At 25.6% G+C, this 23,296-nt stretch overlaps 1 protein-coding gene across 1 annotated transcript in view; it reads left to right on the forward strand.

Moving 5' to 3' along the window:
* Window positions 1-23,296, forward strand: part of sima (HIF-1 transcription factor component sima) — a 52,460-nt gene that overhangs the window by 20,181 nt on the left and 8,983 nt on the right. Inside the window, 4 exon segments of the mRNA XM_015328655.2 lie at window positions 665-850; window positions 987-1,234; window positions 1,416-1,522; window positions 3,106-3,253. Coding sequence (XP_015184141.2) covers window positions 665-850; window positions 987-1,234; window positions 1,416-1,522; window positions 3,106-3,253 — 689 coding nt within the window.

The raw sequence follows: 23,296 nt of genomic DNA on the forward strand, positions 1-23,296 counted from the left end.
ATATCCATGATTTTTACTATATAATTCAATTTAAGATTTGAGATATTAAATTGATTGTGAAAAAAACAGTGAAGTAAAAAAAGAATCATACTTTTAACATATTTTTAAAGATAATGGTAAAAAAGAAAAAAAAGTGTAAATTATGTTAAAACTTAAATATAGTTTTGTCAAGCATTGCATGTATATATGTATGTATGTATGATGTAGTTATATGTAAAAGTGATGACGCAAATAGAAAACAACAACGGTCTTTACTTTATTTTATATTCTATTGGTTGGTGAATTGCTAGTTCCGCGTCATGCATGTAAATACTTATCGATAACATCAACTATAAATTGTCGATTGAATAAGCTTACTTCTTATTATTTGTTATCTTATATATATATATATATATATATATATATATATATACATATACATATATTATTTAAAATATAATATTATAATATATATTTAATATTATTAATTATAATTATATTACAGTATTTTATATTTTATATTATATATATATATATTATATTTTATTATTATTTATTATAATTATATTTAATATATAATTTATTATAATTACATTTAATATATAATTTATTACAATTATATTTTATATAATATTATAATATATATTTATGTAATATATAAATTTTATTATATATTTTTACATAGATGGATATGATGGGCCAAAGCGTTTACGAGTATAGTCATCCATGTGATCACGAAGAATTACGCGAGTGTCTTTCTTCGAAGCCTATCGAAGATAACGACAAACGCTCGTGCAGCTTTTTTCTAAGATTAAAATGCACTTTGACCAGTAAAGGAAGAAAAGTTAATTTGAAGAGCGCCTCTTACAAGGTACGGAAAATTTACTACCAATCTTTCTCTTTTTTCTATTATGAAATATAATTAGAAAAGGGTTGATATTATATTCACATATCGTATTCATTAATTCAAATTGAATTAACTTGATATCCTAATAATGTTTTTTAAGGTAATCCATTGTATTGGCCGTTTGACAAACATACGTGATTCCAATTCAAATTCTGTAAACGTCGAAAAATCTCAAGGAGAAAACGATGGTTCTTCTGATAATGATGAGATAGAACGCGAGACTGGACCATCATTAATTCTAGTTGGTTGTCCTATACCTCATCCTAGTAATATCGAGATACCATTAGGACGTCAAACATTTTTATCGAAATACAGTCTTAGCATGAAATTCACTTATGCTGATGAAAAGTAAGTTGATTAGTTTTCTTTTATTTTTTTTTAATTTTTTTTTTTTTTTTTTAGACACTACTCATTCTTAAATTGAGTTTTTAATTTTTAATGGAATATTAATGAACTTTAGATTTATATTTGTTCTATTTTATTTTTAATCTTATTTTTTTTTTCATTTTCATTTTCTTCTTCTTGAAAGATTGGCGGAATATCTCGGTTGGGATAGCGAAGAATTGATGGGACAATCGGTGTTCGAATTTCATCATGCTCTCGACAACTTGGCACTTGACAAATCTTTCAAATCTTGTAAGTAATTATTCTTCTTTTTTTTTTTTTTAAATCATTTGAATGATTTCTTTTTTGTTGTTGTTTTTTTTCTTTTTTTTTTTTTTAAATTGAAATTTCATACGTGTCAATGGAATTGGTGGAAAGAACATAGAATTTGTTACATTACTAATGGGGGTTGTTTTTATTTGGTTAGAAAATCTTTTTTTAAGGGTTCATTGACTCAACTTTCAAATCTTGTAAATAATTATTCTTCTTTTAATGATTCGAATGATTTCTTTTATTTTTTCTACTTTAAATCAAAATTTCATACGTGCCAATGGAATAATTGGTGGAAAGAATATAGAATTTGTTGCATTAATATTTGGGGTTGTTGTTTTTATTTGATTAGAAAATATATTTAGGGTTCATTGACTCAACTTTGAAATCTTGTAAATAATTCTTCTTCTTTTAATCATTCGAATAATTTCTGTTATTTTTTTCAATTTTAAATCGAAATTTCATACTTGGCAATGGAATTAGTGGAAAAAACGTCGAATTTGTTACATTACCAATCGGGGGTTGACTTCATTTGATCAGAAAATCTTTTTTAAGGGTTCATTGACACCAAAACGAAAATCGATATTCGCAGTATAGCTTTTTTTTGTGGCCAGAGGGGTTTAGTTCTTACTAATCTCGAATGATCCATCTTTTGAGTAAAAGACCTCGTAAGGTTTATGTCCACCTATCCTACCCTTCTGTAAGAATGAGATAAAACGATTTTTTTTTTTCCCAAACGATGCTTACTTCTCTTTTTTTTTCTTTTTCCAATTCCAAGGACACTTTTATTACCTATCATTCGAAAAATAAAAAAGTATATTAGATAGTTTACTGACGGTGGCTGACTCATCAATTTTTTTTTATTTATCGTTTGATTTTTTGAAATAATTATTAATTAAAAAATTTTTATTTAATTATTTATTGTTTTAATATTATACCAGTTTGTAGACATCGTCATTTTATTATACTTCCTCGATAATTGTAAGATAATTTTTTTTTTTTCTTAACGCCTTACTATAGATAACCAGCATTTACAGACTTTCAACGAGTATAATGTGTTGCCTATCGAAAGGCGTTTTGAAATCAATTTTTTTTACTAATAGATGGCGTTGTTATTCTAATTATCGATCGTGTATAAAGTGATGCCTACCTTTAGGCGGGATGTTTAACATTTCTTTTCATTTTTTTAATAATGAATTACAAACTTGTATAAAAAAAATTGATTCAACGTTAAAATCAATTTTATATGTTCATAGATTTATTTCTTACAAGTTTCTTTATTTCAAAACAATCAGACGAAGTATTTTTATTCATGTTTTAATGTGTTATGGAATAATAGAAATGATAACAAAAATGATAGGAAAGAAAAATTAAAAAAAAAATAAATGAAAATGAAAAGAAATTAACGTAAGGACTCACCAAAATGATTTCATGGGTATTTCATCAGCCACGAATGCGCAGAACGTGCGCATCTAGCGCGTGTATATAAAGTGGTGCTTGCACCTCGTAGACCATTCAGAGTTTCTTACCATAACTGATCCTTACTATCATCGTTATTGTTTCAGTATTCAGCAAAGGGCAGTGCGAAACAGTGGCTTATCGTTTCTTGGGGAAAAAAGGTGGCTACGCTTGGGTTGTCACACAAGCTACCCTTATTCATTGTACGAAACAACATAAGCCGCTTTCAGTTGTCTGCGTGAATTACATCATAAGGTAGGATCAATGATTTATAATGTTAATATTTTTTTGTACTTTTTTTTTATTGTTTATTTCAATCTTGTAATATGATTTTGACCAATTCGCTGTTCCTTCATACGTCATGTTGAAATATTGCTTATTAATTTTTAAATATGTATTTATTATTAAATATTTTATTAATTTAATATTTAAGGAAAGCATATTATCTTTGTTATGTGTAATGAAAGTTTTTAGATGAAAAAAATTCGTAAAATTTGTGCTGCGTTTTGAAGAAGGTTTTTTTTTTTAGGGAGGTTTAGATTTATTTTAGAAAATTTTTACAGTAATATAATTGTTTGTTCTATATATATATATATTATATTATATACCATATAATATATAATATATAATTAATATAATTGTAATATATAATATATAATTAATATAATTGTAATATATAATATATAATATATAATATATAATATATAATATATAATATATAATATATATAATATATAATATATATAATATATAATATATATAATATATATAATATATAATATATATAATATATAATATATATAATATATAATATATATAATATATATAATATATAATATATATAAAATTATAAATTATTTTTATAATTTATATATATATATATATATAAATATGTTATAAATAAATTATATATAATAATATATAATATATATTATATATACCATTATATATATATAATAGATTGATCGTAATATAAATATCTTTTTGAAATTATTCTTGGTAAATGAAAGATTTCAAATTTGATTTCAAGTTTCTTTCAAAAGTTTGCTCTTTTCAAACTGTATTGCATCATCGAAGGTATGTGTAAGGTTCAATAACCTTGTCCTAGTGTGACTTGCATGACTTTGGTTTCCTCATACTCTGACAATGAGTCACGTTGTATAAATCCTATTTAAAAAGATGATTAAGATTAAGAAAATATCAAAACTAATCGAACACGAGGTACGATGGGAAAGTTTAGATTAATTATTTTTCCTCGAAGATAGAACTTATCTATTTTTTTATTATCTTTTTTTCTGAGAAATAGGTTTGAAATATTTATCGTATCGTCAGTGTCTTTGATATTGTTTGATGTTTTTGATGCAATGATAATCCAGGTAAGTGTAATTTTGATTTTAATATTTAAAATGATCGTGTATGATATGATGCATGCTAATTGAAATTCAATTTCTTGCTTTGATTTACAAAGGAACAGCGAATAGAAAATTGGTCAATTTTACTTTTTCTAATTTTTTTTTTTTTTTTTTTTTTTGGTTTCTTTTTCTTCTTATCACCCTATGCTTCTACTATTTCTTCGAGTGTAATTTTCTCATTTCATTTTTTTCCTGATGACACTTGGCTCGACCGAAATAATCTTCTTTCTTTTACGAGGCAAGTATCATCCAGCAAATTGGACGACTCTAGATTGGAAAAAATATTCTTTATATTTTTATCTTGATATTTTTCAATTGTACGAATGGGTAACGGTTATTAAGTATACTCTTTACAAAATAGATAAGAATCTATACAGTAATATATCTTAAATCTTACACGTCTAACTTGCAATATCTTTCTTGCGTGACTAATTGAAAACGATTGTGAATACATTAATGAATAAATGAATGAATCAACCAACTAACCAACTAATTAATTAACGAAAAAAAAATAAAATAATTAGAAACGTTATATCCTTCTTTCAATATTTCATAAGTATTCTTAAAAATAATATTTATTTATTGCAATAAAAATTTTATAAATGAAACTAGCAATTTGAATTATATTTATCGATCTATTTATTTTACATCAAATAAAATAAAATAAAATAAAATAAAATAAAATAAAATAAAATAGAATAAAATAAAATGCAAATAAAAAATAAAATAAAATAAAATAAAAATGACGATAGAAAAAGTATCTCGATGAAAACAAGATTTTTCACACGAGTCATTCAGTTAGGTTAGATAAAACGTATTACTCCATAATAATAGTGTGGATGATAGGGGAATAGAGAAAAAGAGAAAGATAGATAGATAGAGAGAGTGAGAGAGAGAGAGAGAGAGAGAGAACATAAGAACTTTCACTATCGGAAAACAAATAAAACCAAGCCCATTCCCTTCCCCCTTTTAGGATACTCTTCCCTTGGTTCGTTTAATCTCCGCAGTAGTTCCGGAATGTTACCCACCCTTTCTACCAATGGCTTACGTTCAGTTATCGCCACAGCTACCACCATCATAACCTTCAGCACACACTCACATACCTATACACTAATACACTTATATATACACCCTTCAAACCCACTGGATAAGTCCTCTTTCTCTTTCTTCTACCTCCTTTAACTCCTCCCAAACCCCAACCCATCTACCCACTCACTCACTCTTTTCCTTTTTCGATCCTCTTCTCAACTTTCGAGCATTACACGCGCCGACGAAGGAGAGGACGTAGAACCTGGTGGCCCACATAAAACCCGCCCCTTTTCTGTGGCTATACTACCCTCTCGTAGTCACATTCACTTCAGTATACTAACCCCTTTGGATTCTATACCTTCTTCTTCTTCTTCTCTCTCTCTCTCTCTCTCTCTCTCTCTCTCTCTCTTTCGTGACACCCGTTAAGCGCACGCGCAGACTCGTATAAAATTCGAGCTTCACTTTACATTCCCTTTCTTTCTTTTTCTTTCTTTTTCTTTTTTTTTCTTTTCTCCACCCTCTATCTTCTTTTCAAACGTTTCGTCTCATTAACCATTTATTCCAACCCCTTTTTTTTTTTTTGACGAGGAAGAGGTTTTATTTTATCTTACGTAAGATCGAATCGCTAGCTAGCCTAGCTTATGCTACGCTATTATTGTAGCCAGTGGGACTTGGAACTTCAGCTGACGTCGCGAGACCTGTCAGATACAAACCCTTTTTTTTCTTTTTTGTGCTTTTTTTCTTTTCCTTTTACTTTTTTTTCTTACATCAAGCCAGTTGTTCTTTTGTTTTCATCTTTCGATTTTTACGTTCCTCTATAAATCTGAGATGTACTACTGTAATCTTTAGTACTTTTTTTTTCTTTCTTTTTACTGCAATTTTTATAAAAAAAAAAAAATATATAATAATAACAAGTCGAATTTAAAAATAAAATTTTGATAAAGCAAATAAAAATCATTTGTTATTTCTAAATATATTATGCATAGTAATTAATTAATTTTATTAATTTTTAACATTTAATTTTCATCTACCTTATATATATATATAAAAATACTTTTGCATATTATACTATTTATATACTATATTATATAATATACTGTATACTATGTTATATAATATACTGTATAATATATTATATAATATACTATAATATATTATATATTAATATTTGTATTTATTATTTTATATTATTATTATATTTTAATTACATATTAATAATTATCAATAGATATATATACATATGAATCAGTTTCAAAAGAAAAAGAGAAAAAAAATGCGTAACCAATTGAAACGTTTCGAATAAAATCTCTCGATCAACTTTAAATTCACGAAAATTAATGTTTCATTGAAAAATAATTATTTAATTGTCTCCCTTCTCTCTCCACTTGTATTTATAAACAAAATAATTGAATATTTCTCGAAAAAAGGCTTTCACATAATGAGAGATAAATTTTAAAGAGTTCGTGGGTGGTTGTATGCTGTTTTTTTTTCTTTCTTTTATGTTCTTTTTCTCTCCTTCTCTCTCCACCCCAACCCTATTTTCTCTCTCTCTCTCTTTTTTTTCATACTCGAAGGAGAAAAGAGAAGAAACGCGCTTGCGTGAGGGGAAAACTGTTCCTCCTCTCGTCCTGTCAACCGGAAGGAGGAGGCTTTCCTCTACTTCGTCGATATTTCCTACGCCAGTCGAGGAAACGTGCGACCCCGAACGAAAGTGAGAGCTGATAACCCCTCTCTCTCGTGGGTGAAAGTCACGGCCATAGTTATCCTACAATTCTTTCTTTTTTCTTTTTTTTTTTGATTTTTCTTATTTTATAACATTTTCTTCCATTTTTATTTTTTCTTTTATTTTTTTCTTTTCTTTTCGTTTCGATTTCTTCGTCGTTGTTGAAGTGTCAATTACATTTTTAACATTTTTTATAATTTTTTTTTCCACCCCCTTTTCCTACTATACCCTCTATTTTTTATATTTTTTTATTTCGTTTTTTTTTTTTTTGACAAATTTTACACATTTTTATGTTCTTTACAATACTTTCAAAAACTTTGTCGTTGTCATCGTTGTGCCAATTACATGTTTATTTCACTTTATATGTTTCTTTTTCACCCTCTTTCCTATTACACCCTTTATTTTTTTCTTTTTCATTATTCTTTTTTCACAAAATATTCCATTTTAATTTTTTTTACCTTTTTTTTATGTTTTTTTCTTTCAATTCTTTCAAAAAGAATTTTGAAAATTGTCGTTGTCATCCTGTCAATTACTTTATTTCCACTTTTTGTGTTTGTTTTACTCTCCTTTCCTATTACACCCTCTAGTTTTTTCCTCTTTCAAATTTTTTCTCACAAATATTCCATTTTTATTTTTCTAATTTTTTTTTTTTATGTTTTTTTTTTTAATTCTTTCAAAAAGAATTTTGAAAATTGTCGTTGTCATCCTGTCAATTACTTCATTTCCACTTTTTATGTTTATTTCACTCTCCTTTCCTATTACACCCTCTAGTTTTTTCCTCTTTCAAATTTTTTCTCACAAATATTCCATTTTTATTTTTCTTATCTTTTTTATATTTTTTTCTTTCAATTCTTTCAAAAAGAATTTTGAAAATTGTCGTTGTCATCGTGTCAATTATTTTATTTCCACTTTTTATGTTTATTTCACTCTCCTTTCCTATTACACCCTCTAGTTTTTTCCTCTTTCAAATTTTTTCTCACAAATATTCCATTTTTATTTTTCTAATTTTTTTTTTTATGTTTTTTTTTTTTAATTCTTTCAAAAAGAATTTTGAAAATTGTCGTTGTCATCCTGTCAATTACTTCATTTCCACTTTTTATGTTTATTTCACTCTCTTTCCTATTACACCCTCTATTTTTACTCTTTTTGTCATTTTCTTTTCACAAATATTTGTTTATAATCTATCGAATGAAAAACAATAATAAAAGAAGATGTTGAAGAAATAGAAGAAGAAGTAGAAGAAGAAAATAGTTGACTACGAATACGTGAAGAGTTAAGAAAATAAAATCATAATTGAGTGTCGTATATTTAAACTCGCGTGACGTAATATACATGTATATATATAGAAATAGATAAACTCGTAGGTATATATCTATCCATTTGTTATCCCAATGATGATGATTATGATGATGATTCTTCTTTTTTTTTCTCTTCTTGTTAACATTGTTCTCTTTTACCGAACAGCAGGATGTAATTAGTTTCCTCTTAATCGTATTTTCTAGCAAACATTTTTAATTTCTTTTTTTTTTTTTCCTTCGAATCGTGTTTCTTATTAGTATTTTCGTTTCTCGTAAAACACATGCTATTGTTTGTAGAAATTAATTTTAAATAGAATTTATTCTCTTTTTGTTGTTTTTTTTTTTATTTTTATTTTTTTATTTTTTTACGACGTTAGGTAGCTGTTTACAATTGCTGTGGTATTCTAATTGGGTATTTAGAATTGATCTAATCGAAGAAATTAACAATACAATATTACGTGTGTGTTAAGTATATATATATATATATATGTATACTTATATACGTATGTATGTATCATCTGTATAGATTGCGATCATATTTATTAGTTCCCTCTTTTTCTCAATCATAATCGAAGTATGAATTATTTGAAAAATAACATGAAACGTGAAACTCTTTGTTATCAATACGTTGCATTATTAATTCTCTGAACGTTCTATTGTAATTAGAATAGAAACAATTTCGAATACGATTCTAGGAATTAATATGTATATATATATATATACAGTGTGTGTTTTAGGAATGTATTCTTATCCCCACCCTTCAGTGTCAATTTAAAACCATTCATATCTTTTTTTTCTAAATTCTTATACACAGAAACATATTTCAGAAATTTGGAATTTTTCATATTGATTGTAAATTTTATTAAAAAAAAAAAAGAAAAAAAAAACAAAAAGAAAAAATCATTTCATTATAAAAAAATGTAAAATTTGACTTAACTAACAAGGGGTATTTACATTTGTTCTGAAAGATACGTCCAATCGTTTCAAAAAACATTGCAAGATATAATAAAAAAAATAATAATATATTATATAATGTATTATATAATAATTATTATTAAATAACATATATAAATATAATATATAATATATTTTTTTATTATTTTATTATGTTATTATATTTATATTATATTATTAATTTTTTATTATAATTGTATGTTATTATACTATATATTATTTATATATATTATATATATATATATATATATATAAATTTTATTATATATAATATATTAATAATTATACAATATAATTCAGATTAAATTTAATAAATTAAATAATCCTAAAATAGGTTTATTATTTAATATCAAATTTAAAGTATAACCAGATACTAAAAATCCTATATACATATATATATATATATATATATATATTATAAACCTAACACTAGAAGAAGAAAAATCAAAGGATTAATACGACATAATATTATTTATAATATTTATTAAGTATTATTTATCTGATCGTTGTAATATTGTTACACACACAAAAATTACATATCATTTCCTTTATATCGATACAATATAATCGATAACGATACCGTCAAATCTTAGACAGTAATAAACCAAGTTGTATATATGACTTTTACAGGACTGATAAGAAAAACTTAGTGAGATTCTCTTTCGTAGAAATCTAAACACGCATCATAAGAGATTGAAAGTCTTGTTTATAACACCAAGTTGAATCGTAAGCTTTATGTGGACGAGTTTTTCTCTTTGGAACGTAAAGGATATACACACCTATATATATATATATATAACATTATCATAGATATGAATATATACACGGTGACGATGAAATACGATATTCGAGTATATCTTTCTCTCTCTTTCTATCAGTCTCTCTGTTTCTTCTGTTTTTTTTTTTTAATTTTTATTTTTATTTTTTAGCAAAGTTACTTCCGTTCTTTCATCGTCAGATTTTATAACGAGTATCTCGATATCTTACTTTTGTTGAACAGAATATACGCGTAAATCTGCAACGAGCGTGACTTCCTGTCTAACATAAGAAAGAAAGACAAAAACAAACAAACAGAAATACCCACAGGATAGAAGATCATCTCCTCTCTGTCTTTCTCTCTTTATCTTCCTTCTTCTCTTTCTTTTTCTCTTTCTCTTTCTCTTTCTCTTTCCCTTCCATCTGTACCCTCTGTTTTTCTATAGATATAATAAGGCATTGATTAAATTCGATAAACTTTGGATGCGTGCGTAGGTGGATGGGTGGGATCGTTGGAACGAAATGAGAATTTGACGGAAATCGTTGAACGAATCGCAAAGAATTGAAACTTACACGCGAAAAACAAGAATCTTGAATAGGCTCGACCTTGATATCTTAAACAGGTTGATTGCATAATGATTGGTCGCGAATCGTATAGGATATCTTTAAAGATTAATCTATGAGAATAATAAAAAACCCCAGCAGAAAATGTGGATGAAGATGAAAATGAGGATGAAGATGAAGATGAATATTCTTCATATCAATCAGAATTGAAAATAGTTTTGTTTTTTGTTTCCCCCCCCCCCTTGATTTATTAACAATATAATTTAATTGTTTTTTTTTTCGATGGATACTCTTAAAAATTATATTTTATTTATTCTTGGTTTTAAAAAAATTTTTTTTTTTTTTTAAATTAAATCGAAATTAAAAATAGCTTTGTTTTATTATTTCCTTATTTATTAATAATATATTTAATATAATTGTGTGTGTTTTTTTAATGGGTCTTCTTAAAAGTTATATTTTATTTGTTCTTCTATTTATTTATTTATTTTTTATTTTTTATTATTACCGATTTGTTGCAAGGTTTGTTAAATTATTTCTTTTTTTTTTGTTGGTATTAATTCGATACTTTGAAAATAAAAAAATTCGGAACTCATTCAAATTTGTATAATTCGATTAAATCTTTGGACATAAAAGAAAAAAAGAATTTTATATATATATATATATATATACTTGTTTGATTCTGTTTTAAGATTCACTTCGGAAAGAAGTTAACTTGTACGTTCTTAGAATAGTTCACTCGAAGTTTATCGTGGTAGTGAACAGTGAGAACTGTCAGAGTCGAATTCAGTGCATTCCACGATGCTTGTTGATTCTATGTCGGTCAATGACGAACTATGGTGGTTGGTTGTTAACGATTAAGAGAGAAAAATACACGTGTTGTCAATTATTCGGCAGCTGTTAAAAAAAAAAAAAAAGATACTGCCGAATGTCAATTTTATTACGGTAATATAAAAGTTAATTTGATTTCTTTGTTTTTTTTTTTTTTTTTTTTTTTAGTTCCACTTGAATTCTCTGACAATTTCGAACGAGTATCTCGTTCGTTTCGAAACGAGTTGAGAATTAAATAGAAAAAAAAAAAAAAAAATGAAGAAGAACAAAAAAACAAATAATAAAATGAAAAGACGGACAATCCAATGAACTCCTCTTCTCGTAAAATATTCGACATTTTTATAAATTATTTTCTTTCTTTCTTTTTTTTTTTTCGTATCAATTTTAATTGATAAACTTTGTATTGAAATGATCATCTAACTTGTTCACATCTCGAAATCATTTTTTCTTAAATTTTGTGTAGAATTAATTTTGTTCGAATATGAAACAATTCATTCAAATAAAATGTATGTATTTTTCATTTTTTATTGAAATAAAAAAAAAAAAGGGGGAAAAATGATACAGTTCGATTAATCATCCAGCACGATATATGCAAGTTGTTATTATAGTTGTTTAATTAAAAACTATCTAGTTCGTAGTTGTAAACCGCCAAGGTTGATCAATCGATAGTCAATCCTTAGCTTATAAAAAGAAAAGAAAAAAGATAATAAAGGATATATAAAACATATAAATGAAAATATAAAAAAAAAAGAAATTCATAATTCTATATATATTCGATTTATATATTATCCGTAATAAATACAGATAATAATAATAATAATAATAATAATAATAATAATAATAATAATAATAATAATAATAATAATAAAAAGAAGATCTATTGAATTTTTAAATGAATCAAGAAAATCATTTGATTCTAATATCTCATTCGATTTAATTTTTTTTTATTTTTTCATTTTATTTTTATCGCCTAGACCGTAGTTCCGTATCGTTAATCGATCGTAATTCAAGTGCTCGCGATTTTACACGTCCGTGACACTTACTTATTATAGTATGCGTGTATATACAGGGTGTTTCATTCCAATTCAATGTTTTTTAATTAATAACATTTACGACAGATATTTAATTAATCAAATATATTTTATTATTATATATAATACATATATTAAAATATATATAAATAAATATATTATAAATTATATTAAAAAAATATATAATATTATATTATAATTATTAAATATATAATAATAAAATATATTTTATTAATAAAATATATAGTAATGAATATATATATATAATTAATAACATTAAAGAGAATACAATTACAGTTTTTTTTTAATTTCTTTATCTCTTAAATGAAATAATAAAAAATAATTATTAATTAATTAATTAATTAATTAATTAATATATAATATTATTTTTTAATTAATTTAAATCAAATAATATTATTATTAAAAAAAAAAAAATCATAGATCAAAAAATGACATTTGTTGAGCATTTTAAAATTCATTGACACGTTTTATTGCTCTGCTTTTGCTTGTTACGATAAAATAAAGAGGGAAAGGTAGAGAGAGAGAGAGAGAGAGAGAGAGAGAGAGAGAGAGAAATAGAGAGAAATAGATCAATTGCTAAGTACATAATGATACATAAGTATAGTAAATGAAAGATCGTGATCATTTCACGCCCTTGTTTCTTTATCGAGTACGATTTCAATCGTGATACAATCGTATTTGAATCAAATCAAATATCTTTCTGCGATTAAGTTTCTTTCTTTTCCACCATTTCATCTTGGTTCAATGACTCACCTCCCCCTTTACACCTCTTCCTTCTCACTCTCTCTCTCTCTCTCTCTCTCTCTCTCTCTTTTTCTGTCTCGAGTGTGTATTTTTAAATTTGTCATGATTCAATATAAAGTTCCTTTTTTATTCGTTGGTATTCGTTTAGGTTTGGAGAGTGTCAAACCTTTGAGATTATTTTGCAATTTGGATGATTGCAATATGAAAGTAAAATATTTATTCGATACACGAAATTATGTCATGCACTAACGAGTACTATGAATACATTTGACGACACAGGTGTATTTTTAATAAAATATAAAGTACGGATTTTTAATTGTTTAATTTTTTTTTTACTTATGTCAATTAATTTTTTTATTTTATATTATTTTCATACGAATGAATAATTAACGATTTATTTGAATTCTTTTATTATGTTTATTTCTTAAAAATATATAATTATGAAAAAATGAAATTATGTATAATTATAATTATATTAATTACTATTGTATATACTATACTTAATTATTTTATATTATATTAAGTATTATATGTACTATACTTAATTAATTATATTAATTATTTTTATATATGCTACACTTAATTACTATGATATATATATTATATTTAATAATATTAAATGAATAATAATATTAATTAATAATTAATAATTATCAATAGTAATTACACTTAAGTAAAGTAAAAAAAATATTCAGAACAACTGAACTACAAGTTAAGCTCGTGCTTATTGTTTTCAGTCCAAATTTCTTATCACGAGTCTCACTCGTTGTTGTAAGACAAAGGGGTTAAAAGTTGCAAAAAAGATATATTTAGAGAATGGGGAGTTGGAGGGGGGGGAGAATAAACTATTTTTATTTTTTCGTTTCTCGCTGGATGAAAGAAGTTAATTCTATCTTTTTATGTTTCATAAATCGTTGAGATTTATGAACACATTATGCGATGTTTGAACGTATGGCTGACATCATTATTCCGTTATAACATTGAAATAGCATTTGTTAATAATTTTCATCAGTTTAAATTTTCTTTTTTTCTTGTCATGTGATTTTTGACACTTAACTTTATCCAATAGGGAGACCAGAAAAATTGTATCTAACATAAACGAAAAGAAATACCACAATCCAAGTTATTATAGTTTAACACTGACACATCGTTGTCTGTCACTAATAAGTGTGTGAATTCAATGATAAGAAAAATAATTCGATATGCACGTAATTATAATCATTATTTACTTTAAAACGAATTCATTTGCACGTTTACGAATTTATAAAATATAATTTGTTCGAGAATAATATTTTAATGAAACAAAACAAACATTATATTTAAAACAAAAATAATAATAATATTAGAATGATAAGGAAAATTTCTTTTTTTTATGAGTAAAACAGAAAAAAATATAGATAACATAATTTATAATCAATAAAACGTACTAATTTATAAATAAATAATTTGTTATTAATCATTATTATTATTGATTCATCGTCAAAGAATAAAACGAATTCATTTGCACGATCACGGACTTGTAAAATATCATTTCTACAAAATAATATTTAGATAAGACAAAAAACAAAATAATGATAGTAAAATGTTAATAAAAATTTCTTCTTACGAGTATAACAAAGTAAAAGAAAAAAAATAATTAATTTTGATCGTTAATATTGTGTTGTCGTTGTCAAAGAAGAAAATGAATTCATTTGCACGTTCACCGGCATACAAAATATAATTTCTACAAAATAATATTTAGATTAAACAAAAAACAAAATAATAATACTAAAAAGTTAATGAAAATGTCTTCTTACGAGTTAAAACAAAGTGAAAAGAAAAATAATATCGATCATTAATATTATTTCATCGTAAAAAGAAGAAGAAGAAGAAGAAGAAAACGGTAATGTTGTTTCGTGATCAAAAATACGCGCGTGCCTGCCGTCGACGTAGCATGAATAACTATTGCAACGGCGGATGCAACCAACTCTTACACCAGGGATCTTCCTCAGTATTTACTTATATCGTAAGATAGAAATGGAATGAGAGTGAGATCAAAAGACAGAGAAAGAGAGAGGGAAAGAGGACTGAGTAAAAAAAATAAAGAGAAAAAGAGAGAAAAAGAGAGAAAGAGAGAGAGAGAGAGAGAAAGAGAAACCAAGAGAAACCAAGAGAAACAGGCATAGGAAAGCGCGTGCCGAAGTACACGTAGAGAACGGAGTAAAGAAGTGGTTTTAGTGGAGGTGGCTTATTTGACTTGGTGGGGAGGTGGATTTTAACTCGGTGGAGGTGGTAATGGTACGATGTGTGCGTCTATCTTGGATAGCAAGTGTTGCCCAGTGCCACTGCCAGAGACGCGCGGTTTCGAACGTATTCATTTTTACTCTCGTTACGAACAAAATTAAAAAGAAAGAAAAAAGAAATCTTAAAGTACTAAGCCAAAAAAGCAACAGAAAAGAAAACACAAAGATAAGCAACTTCATCGAAATTAAATAAAAAAAAAAGAAAAAAAAAAGAGTAAGAGAAATAAGATAACTTATTTCTTTTTTGGTTGTTCTCAAACGAAGTGGAGAATTTAAATTTTAAAAGTCATAAAGATAACTGTTTTATTTATTTATTTATTTTTTTTTTTTGTAAATAATTTTAGTCAAACATTTTACGAACAATGGTTATAATATATTCACGTAGGTAAATTCTAATTGTTAAAATGTGTTCGTTATTCGCGACGTTAATCATTTTTGGCATTACCAATAGACCATATTCTTGGATCGTCGTAAGAAGGATTAAATATTATTCTTAATATCGATGAAGAAGATATTACAACATTTATTGTTATAACGAGGAATAAATATATATTATCTTTTGATCTCTCATCGTATGACAACGAAAAATTTATTGGTTGTTGTTGTTGGTTGTTGTGGTGCTGTAATTTGAATAAAAGGAATATACGAAAGGTGGAATAGAAGAAGAAAAGGAAGAAGAAGAAGGTGGTGGGTGGTAGTTGTTGTAGTAGTGGAGGAAGATAAGGAGGTGGATGAGGTGGAGGTGGGAGTTGAGAGAAAAAAAGAACAAGTGGTGGATAAGAAAGGTGGTAGTGGTGGTGATAGTGGTGGGTGGTAGTAGTAGTAGTATTGTTGGTACTTGTTACACTGGTGATGGTGATGGTGGTGGTGGAGAAGAAGAAGAAGAAGAAAGAGGAACAACAACAGATTTTATATCATCGAAGAGAAGTTTTCCTTCTTGCCGTGATTACATAACGGACGTGCTAGTAGTGCTAAATCGAAAGACACAAGAAACGTGGAACGATGAACTTCTCTTTTCGAAGGGGAGGAGGCAAACTTTTGCTAAAGATGTGTGCGAACGTGTAACCTCTTTAATCTCCTCGTGATCTCGAGACAACTGGGTACTAAGATATATTATTGCTAGGCTAGCCTCGTCTCTGACGTTCGAAATATAGAACGAAACAGAGAAAGAGAGAGAGAAAGAGAGAGAGAGAGAAATAAGATAGATAGGTAGATATATAGATAAATAAGATAGATAGATAGATATAAAGACTAATTCTGAAGGATAAACAGATAGAAGTGTGAAAGAGTACAAGTTAGTAGCTTTTTTCTTTTTTTTTTTTTCTTGTGTGTGTAAGTGAAATCATTTCCTTTTTATTTTATTTTATATCAAATTATTATTATTATTTAATTATATATAATTTACTTTATATACAATTAAATATAATAATATTATATATATATATATATATTATAATTTACTTCATATTAAATTATTATTATTATAATTATTATTATTTAATTATATTATTAATAATTATAATATCTTTGGGATTTTCTACTTTGGTAATTCTTATCGTGAAAAGTAGTCAAACAAATGGAAGTACCGTTGGTCGCATTAATGCATAAATATTTATATACACGTACACACACATACGACATATATAGAATATATTAATTATTTCTATGTTCGTATGTTTAAAAAAAAAAATACGAATAATCATATTAACGTAATTAGGATCTATTTATAATATGTTCATTAATTTTCCTTTCCTTTTTGAGAGAACACATAATACACCAAAAACATTTTTTTATTTTTTTTTTATTATCTACGTACCACACGATAAAAAAGATGAACTCGTTGGTTACTCGTGTTATATCATCGCCTTTCTGTCTCTGTGTGTGTATGTGTGTATATATATATATATATATATATATATATATATATGTGTGTGTTTTCCTTACCAATGAGTGCGAACACACGCGCACGCGCTCACGCGTTTCACACATTTATTTACTCGTCATATTTACGACAGAACCAGCTGATCTTCGCGATTGGACGGATGACAAAGTTTTGAGAGATAAACGGATTCGATTAACGAACAGATAATAAAGGATAGACTAGGAAGGGTGGGATGATAAAAGGGGGCGGGGGTAGAGAGAAAGAGAAAGTGCTATTGATTCACATTTCGATTTAACTTTAACAATGGTCTGTTTCGTAATTCATCCATTCGTGTTTTGCGATTGAAATATATGCAAGTGACGTTATAACTAACATTCGTAATGAATATTTAATTTGGATTTTACAATAAATAAATAAAAAAAAAAACAACAACAAATTTGCAATTATTTTCATTAGATTTTTCTTGTCAATTATAATAATATTATAAATGTTCTTTTTTTTTTTTTTTTAATCTTATATTTCGTAGTTATTTATATGAAACGTTTTCTGTCGATGATATTAATGGTAAAAAAAAGTTGATGTTTTTGTAATATAGTTTTAATTATTTTATTATATTTTATTAATTATTTTATATAATTATTTATTTATTTCTTTATTTTATTATACGCGAATATTTTCTTTTTTATTATAATTAAATATTATAATCAATATTTATATAATATAATATTATACAATATATTACAATATTATTTAATTTATTATTTATTATTAATATATTATAATATAATTATAAATATTAATTAAATATTATAATATATAATATTTTAATATTTTATATAAATATTAATTTTTTTTATATATTCTATAATTAAATATTTTAATTAAAAAAAATATATATTTACATATAATAATTATTCTTTACATTTTTGCAATAATTTTGAAGTGACAATTACAAATGCAACACTACTAAAAAATTTGTAATTTATCTTTAGAAAAAACTTTTTGCGATAGAATTATATTTGGAAACTTTTGACCGAAAATGATAAACTTTCTCTCGTTACATTTAACACCATTCACCATTCACCATTCACCATGTGCATATGTGCTCGTTTATATTATAATTCGATTAATAAGAAAAAAACAAAACTGGCCGATTATTATCGATAGAAATTTGCACGATTAATCGAGACACGACAAAAAAAAAATAATTAAATGTAAATTACATAAAATTTGTCTCACGTGTGTATAAAGTAAGAAGCTTTAATTCTTCGTAAACAACAAGAACACATTATTCGCTATAACACATTATATTTATCATAAAATGTTAGTCGATTCTTTGCCAAGGAAAGGACACATATACATACACAAACACACACACACATAACTTCTGGTTTTGCAAAACTTAATATTTACGAGTAAACCACCCACGCTTTTGAGCTTTTTCAAGAATCTTACGGTTATTATAACATCGAATACACGCATGTAATAATTCTTATTAAAATTCTTTCGAGATACATCATGGAACAAAAAAAAAAAAAAAATAATAAACAAAAAATAAGATATTACAAAAACAATGAATCGAAGTATCATTGTTTCATTTTTTTTATTTTTTTTTATATCAAATATAAAATTTAATTTGTTTCACGATAGATATATAATAATATGTTTCAAATATGTAAATCACATTGAAATCACAATCGTTTTTTTTTTATCTTAGTTGTCATTAATTTATAGTTAATCAAACAACTAAAATTTAAATCATCAATTTTGTTTGTCTCACATTCCTTTCGTTTCGTTCAAAATATCATAGAAAATATTTTTAAACTTTTCGATAATTTTACAATGAAGTTCAACGACCTGTTCTCCACGCACGTATACGAAAATGAACGTTTCAGTTTTGAGCTTTACTAAAGCAAAAAGAAAAAAAAAGAAAAAATATCTAGTACGATTCGGAGGGAAGGAAGGGTGGTTTGAAGACTTTGAGAAAGAGAGAGAGAGAGAGAGAGAGAGAGAAAGAGAGAGAGAGAGAGGGAAAGGAAGGGTAAAGATCCCACGTGCTCGATTGCACAAGTAACTCGGCCGTCACTCTATTTTTACCAATACCGGCCGCATATTTATCTTACACACCTAACGTTTGCGAATCTCATACCAACAAGATGAAAAAGAGAGAGAGAGAGAGAGAGAGAGAGAAAGATAGATAGAAAGAAAAAGAGAGAGAAATTCTCAATAAACTTTCCTCTTGAATTTACTTTTACCCCTTTTCATTGCACCAGTTTTAGCTTTTCTATGACCACCCACATTTTCGTCAAAATTTTTTTTTAATTCTTTTTTATTTTTTTAATTTTTTTTTGAATGGAACTATTATATGGGTAAATTAAAATGTGATTTTTGGCTTGCTAATTCGGGTTATCTAATATTTTTGTATGCAATTATTATTATATTAATTATTTAATTTTGTATTTTTTTTTTTTTGTATCATTTCATCCAATTTTTTTTTATTTTTATTTTTATTTTTGGAACGGAATTATTATATCGGTAAATATAATAAAATAAAATTATATTTATAAATATAAAATAAAAAATATATATAATATATTAAATATATGTAATTATATTTTATATTGAATATAATATAATATAATTATATTTTAAAATAATAATTTATTATGTATAATAAATAATAAAATAAATATAAAATAAAATTAAAATGTGACATGGTAACTCGAGTTATCTAAAATTTTTGTTCTTTTTTTTTTTTTTTTTTTGGTTTCTTTCTTTTTTTCTATTTTATTTTTTTTTCTTATTTTATTTCATTTATTGTAAATTCACGAGGAATTTAACGAAAACACCTTTTACGTCATATTCTTCATCCTATCGCAAGTTCTTCATATTTGTATATGCAAATGAATTCGTAGTTATAAAATATTTCTTTTTTTTTTCTCTCTCAATATTAGCAAGAATATTATTCTTATTTTACTTGTACAGAATGGAAGATTGTCAATCGATTAAAATAATTCGTTAAAAGGAATTATGTATGCAAGATCCTTTTAGATCCTGTCATTAATATTTAATAAAAAAAAGTAAAGAAAGAATTTTGGAATTGTAAAAAAAAAAAAAAAGATAGAAAATTCACGCTTTTGTGGATGAAGGTTTTTTTTTTTTTAATTTATTCATTAACAAAACCAAGAATTCTAATAAGTAAGCACATGAAGATGAGTAAAACGAGAAGTCTCGATGATTAGGATCCAAGGACGTTTGAATCAATTTTCTTTCGTATTCTTAAATAATGTTTAAATGTAATTTATTAATTATAATGTAAGATAAGTTACCAAAATGATTATGAAAATTTTACGTTAAATTGCAAATGTATTAAATAATAATAATTAATTTAATAAGATAACAATTGAAAAAAAAGTGATAGGAAAATTTTGAAATCTTGTAGAGATTAGTCTTGTATAAACTAAACTGCATATCATAATTGCATATGTAATATATATATGATATTTTATTACTTTATTGGTTATTATCGAAGCAGTTACGATGAATCGATAATACGATACATAGAAATATATATATATTTACATATATACTAATATATACGTAATACGTGTATACTAAATGACGTTAGAATAGCAAGTTGATCTTTTATCTGTGGTTATCGTTGTCGAATTACGGTGAGACTAAAATCATTCGTCGTACGATTTGATTTATCATATTTGCAACAATTGGAACAAACATAAAATATAAATAATATAATGCGTATATAAACGTTAATTTGACGTCTGAGAAAAACAAATTTTGATGTAATAGAAAATGTTGCTCTTAATATTTATTTTAAAATAGAATTATTATATAATATCATTTTTATTCGAATAAATCAACAAAGTTCAAAGACAAGATTATATTAATATAGAAAAAAAAAAAATATATATACCAAAGACTATCAATCGTGTTTTTCAATTTCACGAGCTTACATCCAAGGTTTCCTTGTTTTTTTTTTTTTTTTTTTTCATCTTTTATACAATACCATATTTAAAATTAATTTCAAATGTAAACTTATTTTTAATAGAAAATCTTTGATAAGAAAAAAAAATGAAAAACAAAATGAATTAACAAGAAAACATATGAGAGATACACGTGTTTCACAGAAAACATGCATGATAATCATACACAAACTAATGATTTTAAATGTATTAGAATACTTTCTTTATCTATTTCTTTCTCTCTCTCTCTCTCTCTCTTTCTATTTGATAAAGATAACTCGTAATCATGAACGTTTTCATGAGAGACACGCAACAGGAGGCTGCTGTACCTAAACGTCCGGAGTTTTAGTATAATACAAAACATGTAACATGTGTAATACCATTACACATGTGTACCATTACATGTGTACCATTACATGTGTATCATTACATATGAAACTCTTACAATACACTGTTGATATCTAGTAATACAAATATATATAAATGAAGTATATAGTACGTATGTACACATACATATACTACATACGTGTGATACACGCTCATATACGTGATTTTTGCATGCGTTCGGTTCACACGTATGTGCCACACATTTAGGGCCCCCGCTGGTTAATTTAAGTCTATTACCGAGCCGTTGCGACTGGTTACAGGCAGTTAGTGTTCACTTCGTAACATAAGCGTTACGATACGATGCTTTGGACGTTTGGCGAACAGTGATGATCGAGTTCTCTTTCTCTTTCTCTATCTCTTATGTTAGCGATGAAAAATAAATCTCATTGCTATTGCTCGAACCCTTTTTTTTTTTTTTTTATTTCTTTATGTATATTTGACGAATAGCGATAATCAAGTCTTATTAACTAGAATATTTTTATTACTATTGCTTCAACCCTTTTTATATACATATATATTAGTAAGAGATATAATTTATATTTTATTTATTATTATATATATATTTTTTTTGATATTATATATTTTATTTTTTATTTATATTATTATTATATTATATTTTTATATATTTTATATTTTATTTATATTATTTTACTATATTTTATATATATATATATCACAAAGATATAAATAATATCTAAGAATACAAAATTAACCTACCACCCACACACTACCACCCTCGCCCAAAATTATAAATTAATTCGATCATTTTTGTTGTTTTTTTTTTTTTTAATTTTTTGTTTACGAGTTAATTAAGATAATATAATAATAGGATGACATAATAATATAAAAATCGATTACTCGATACACATTTATATTATATGCATTTCGCAAGAGACTTAAATCTAATGTTCGATTTTACTTTAATATATATATGTATATGTGTGTGTGTGTATGTGGATGTTTGGATGGGATGAATGTATGAGGGTATATATATATATATATATATCGTCAGAGATCACTAACGTTGATCGATCAAAGTTACGACGGCCTTAAAGTTGGAGGCCTCGACCCTTCCTCGATAACCCCACTTCGTGCTATTTCAAATCGTACGGCATTCGACTCGCAATCGGGACTGAATTAAGGCCGATCGCTTATCCGATACGTGTGCTCGTGCTTTCAATGATGAATCTTTCTCTTAACGAAATTTTCTTTCTTTTTCTTTTTTTTTTTTTTTTTTTTTAATTTAATTTAATTTTTATTTTCATCTTCCTTGACCTATACTAATGAAAATTATATAATGGGAAAAGTTAATGAGAAATTAAAAACCCAACAAATAAAAAAGAAATTATAGATGACGATTGACTTTTTCAACATTTTTAATATAAATAATTATTTATTTATATA

This window comes from Polistes dominula, unplaced genomic scaffold, assembly GCF_049000335.1.
Source record: "Polistes dominula isolate Pdom_NZ unplaced genomic scaffold, Pdom_raw_medaka contig_28, whole genome shotgun sequence".
In the NCBI taxonomy this organism is placed as follows: Eukaryota; Metazoa; Arthropoda; class Insecta; order Hymenoptera; family Vespidae; genus Polistes; species Polistes dominula.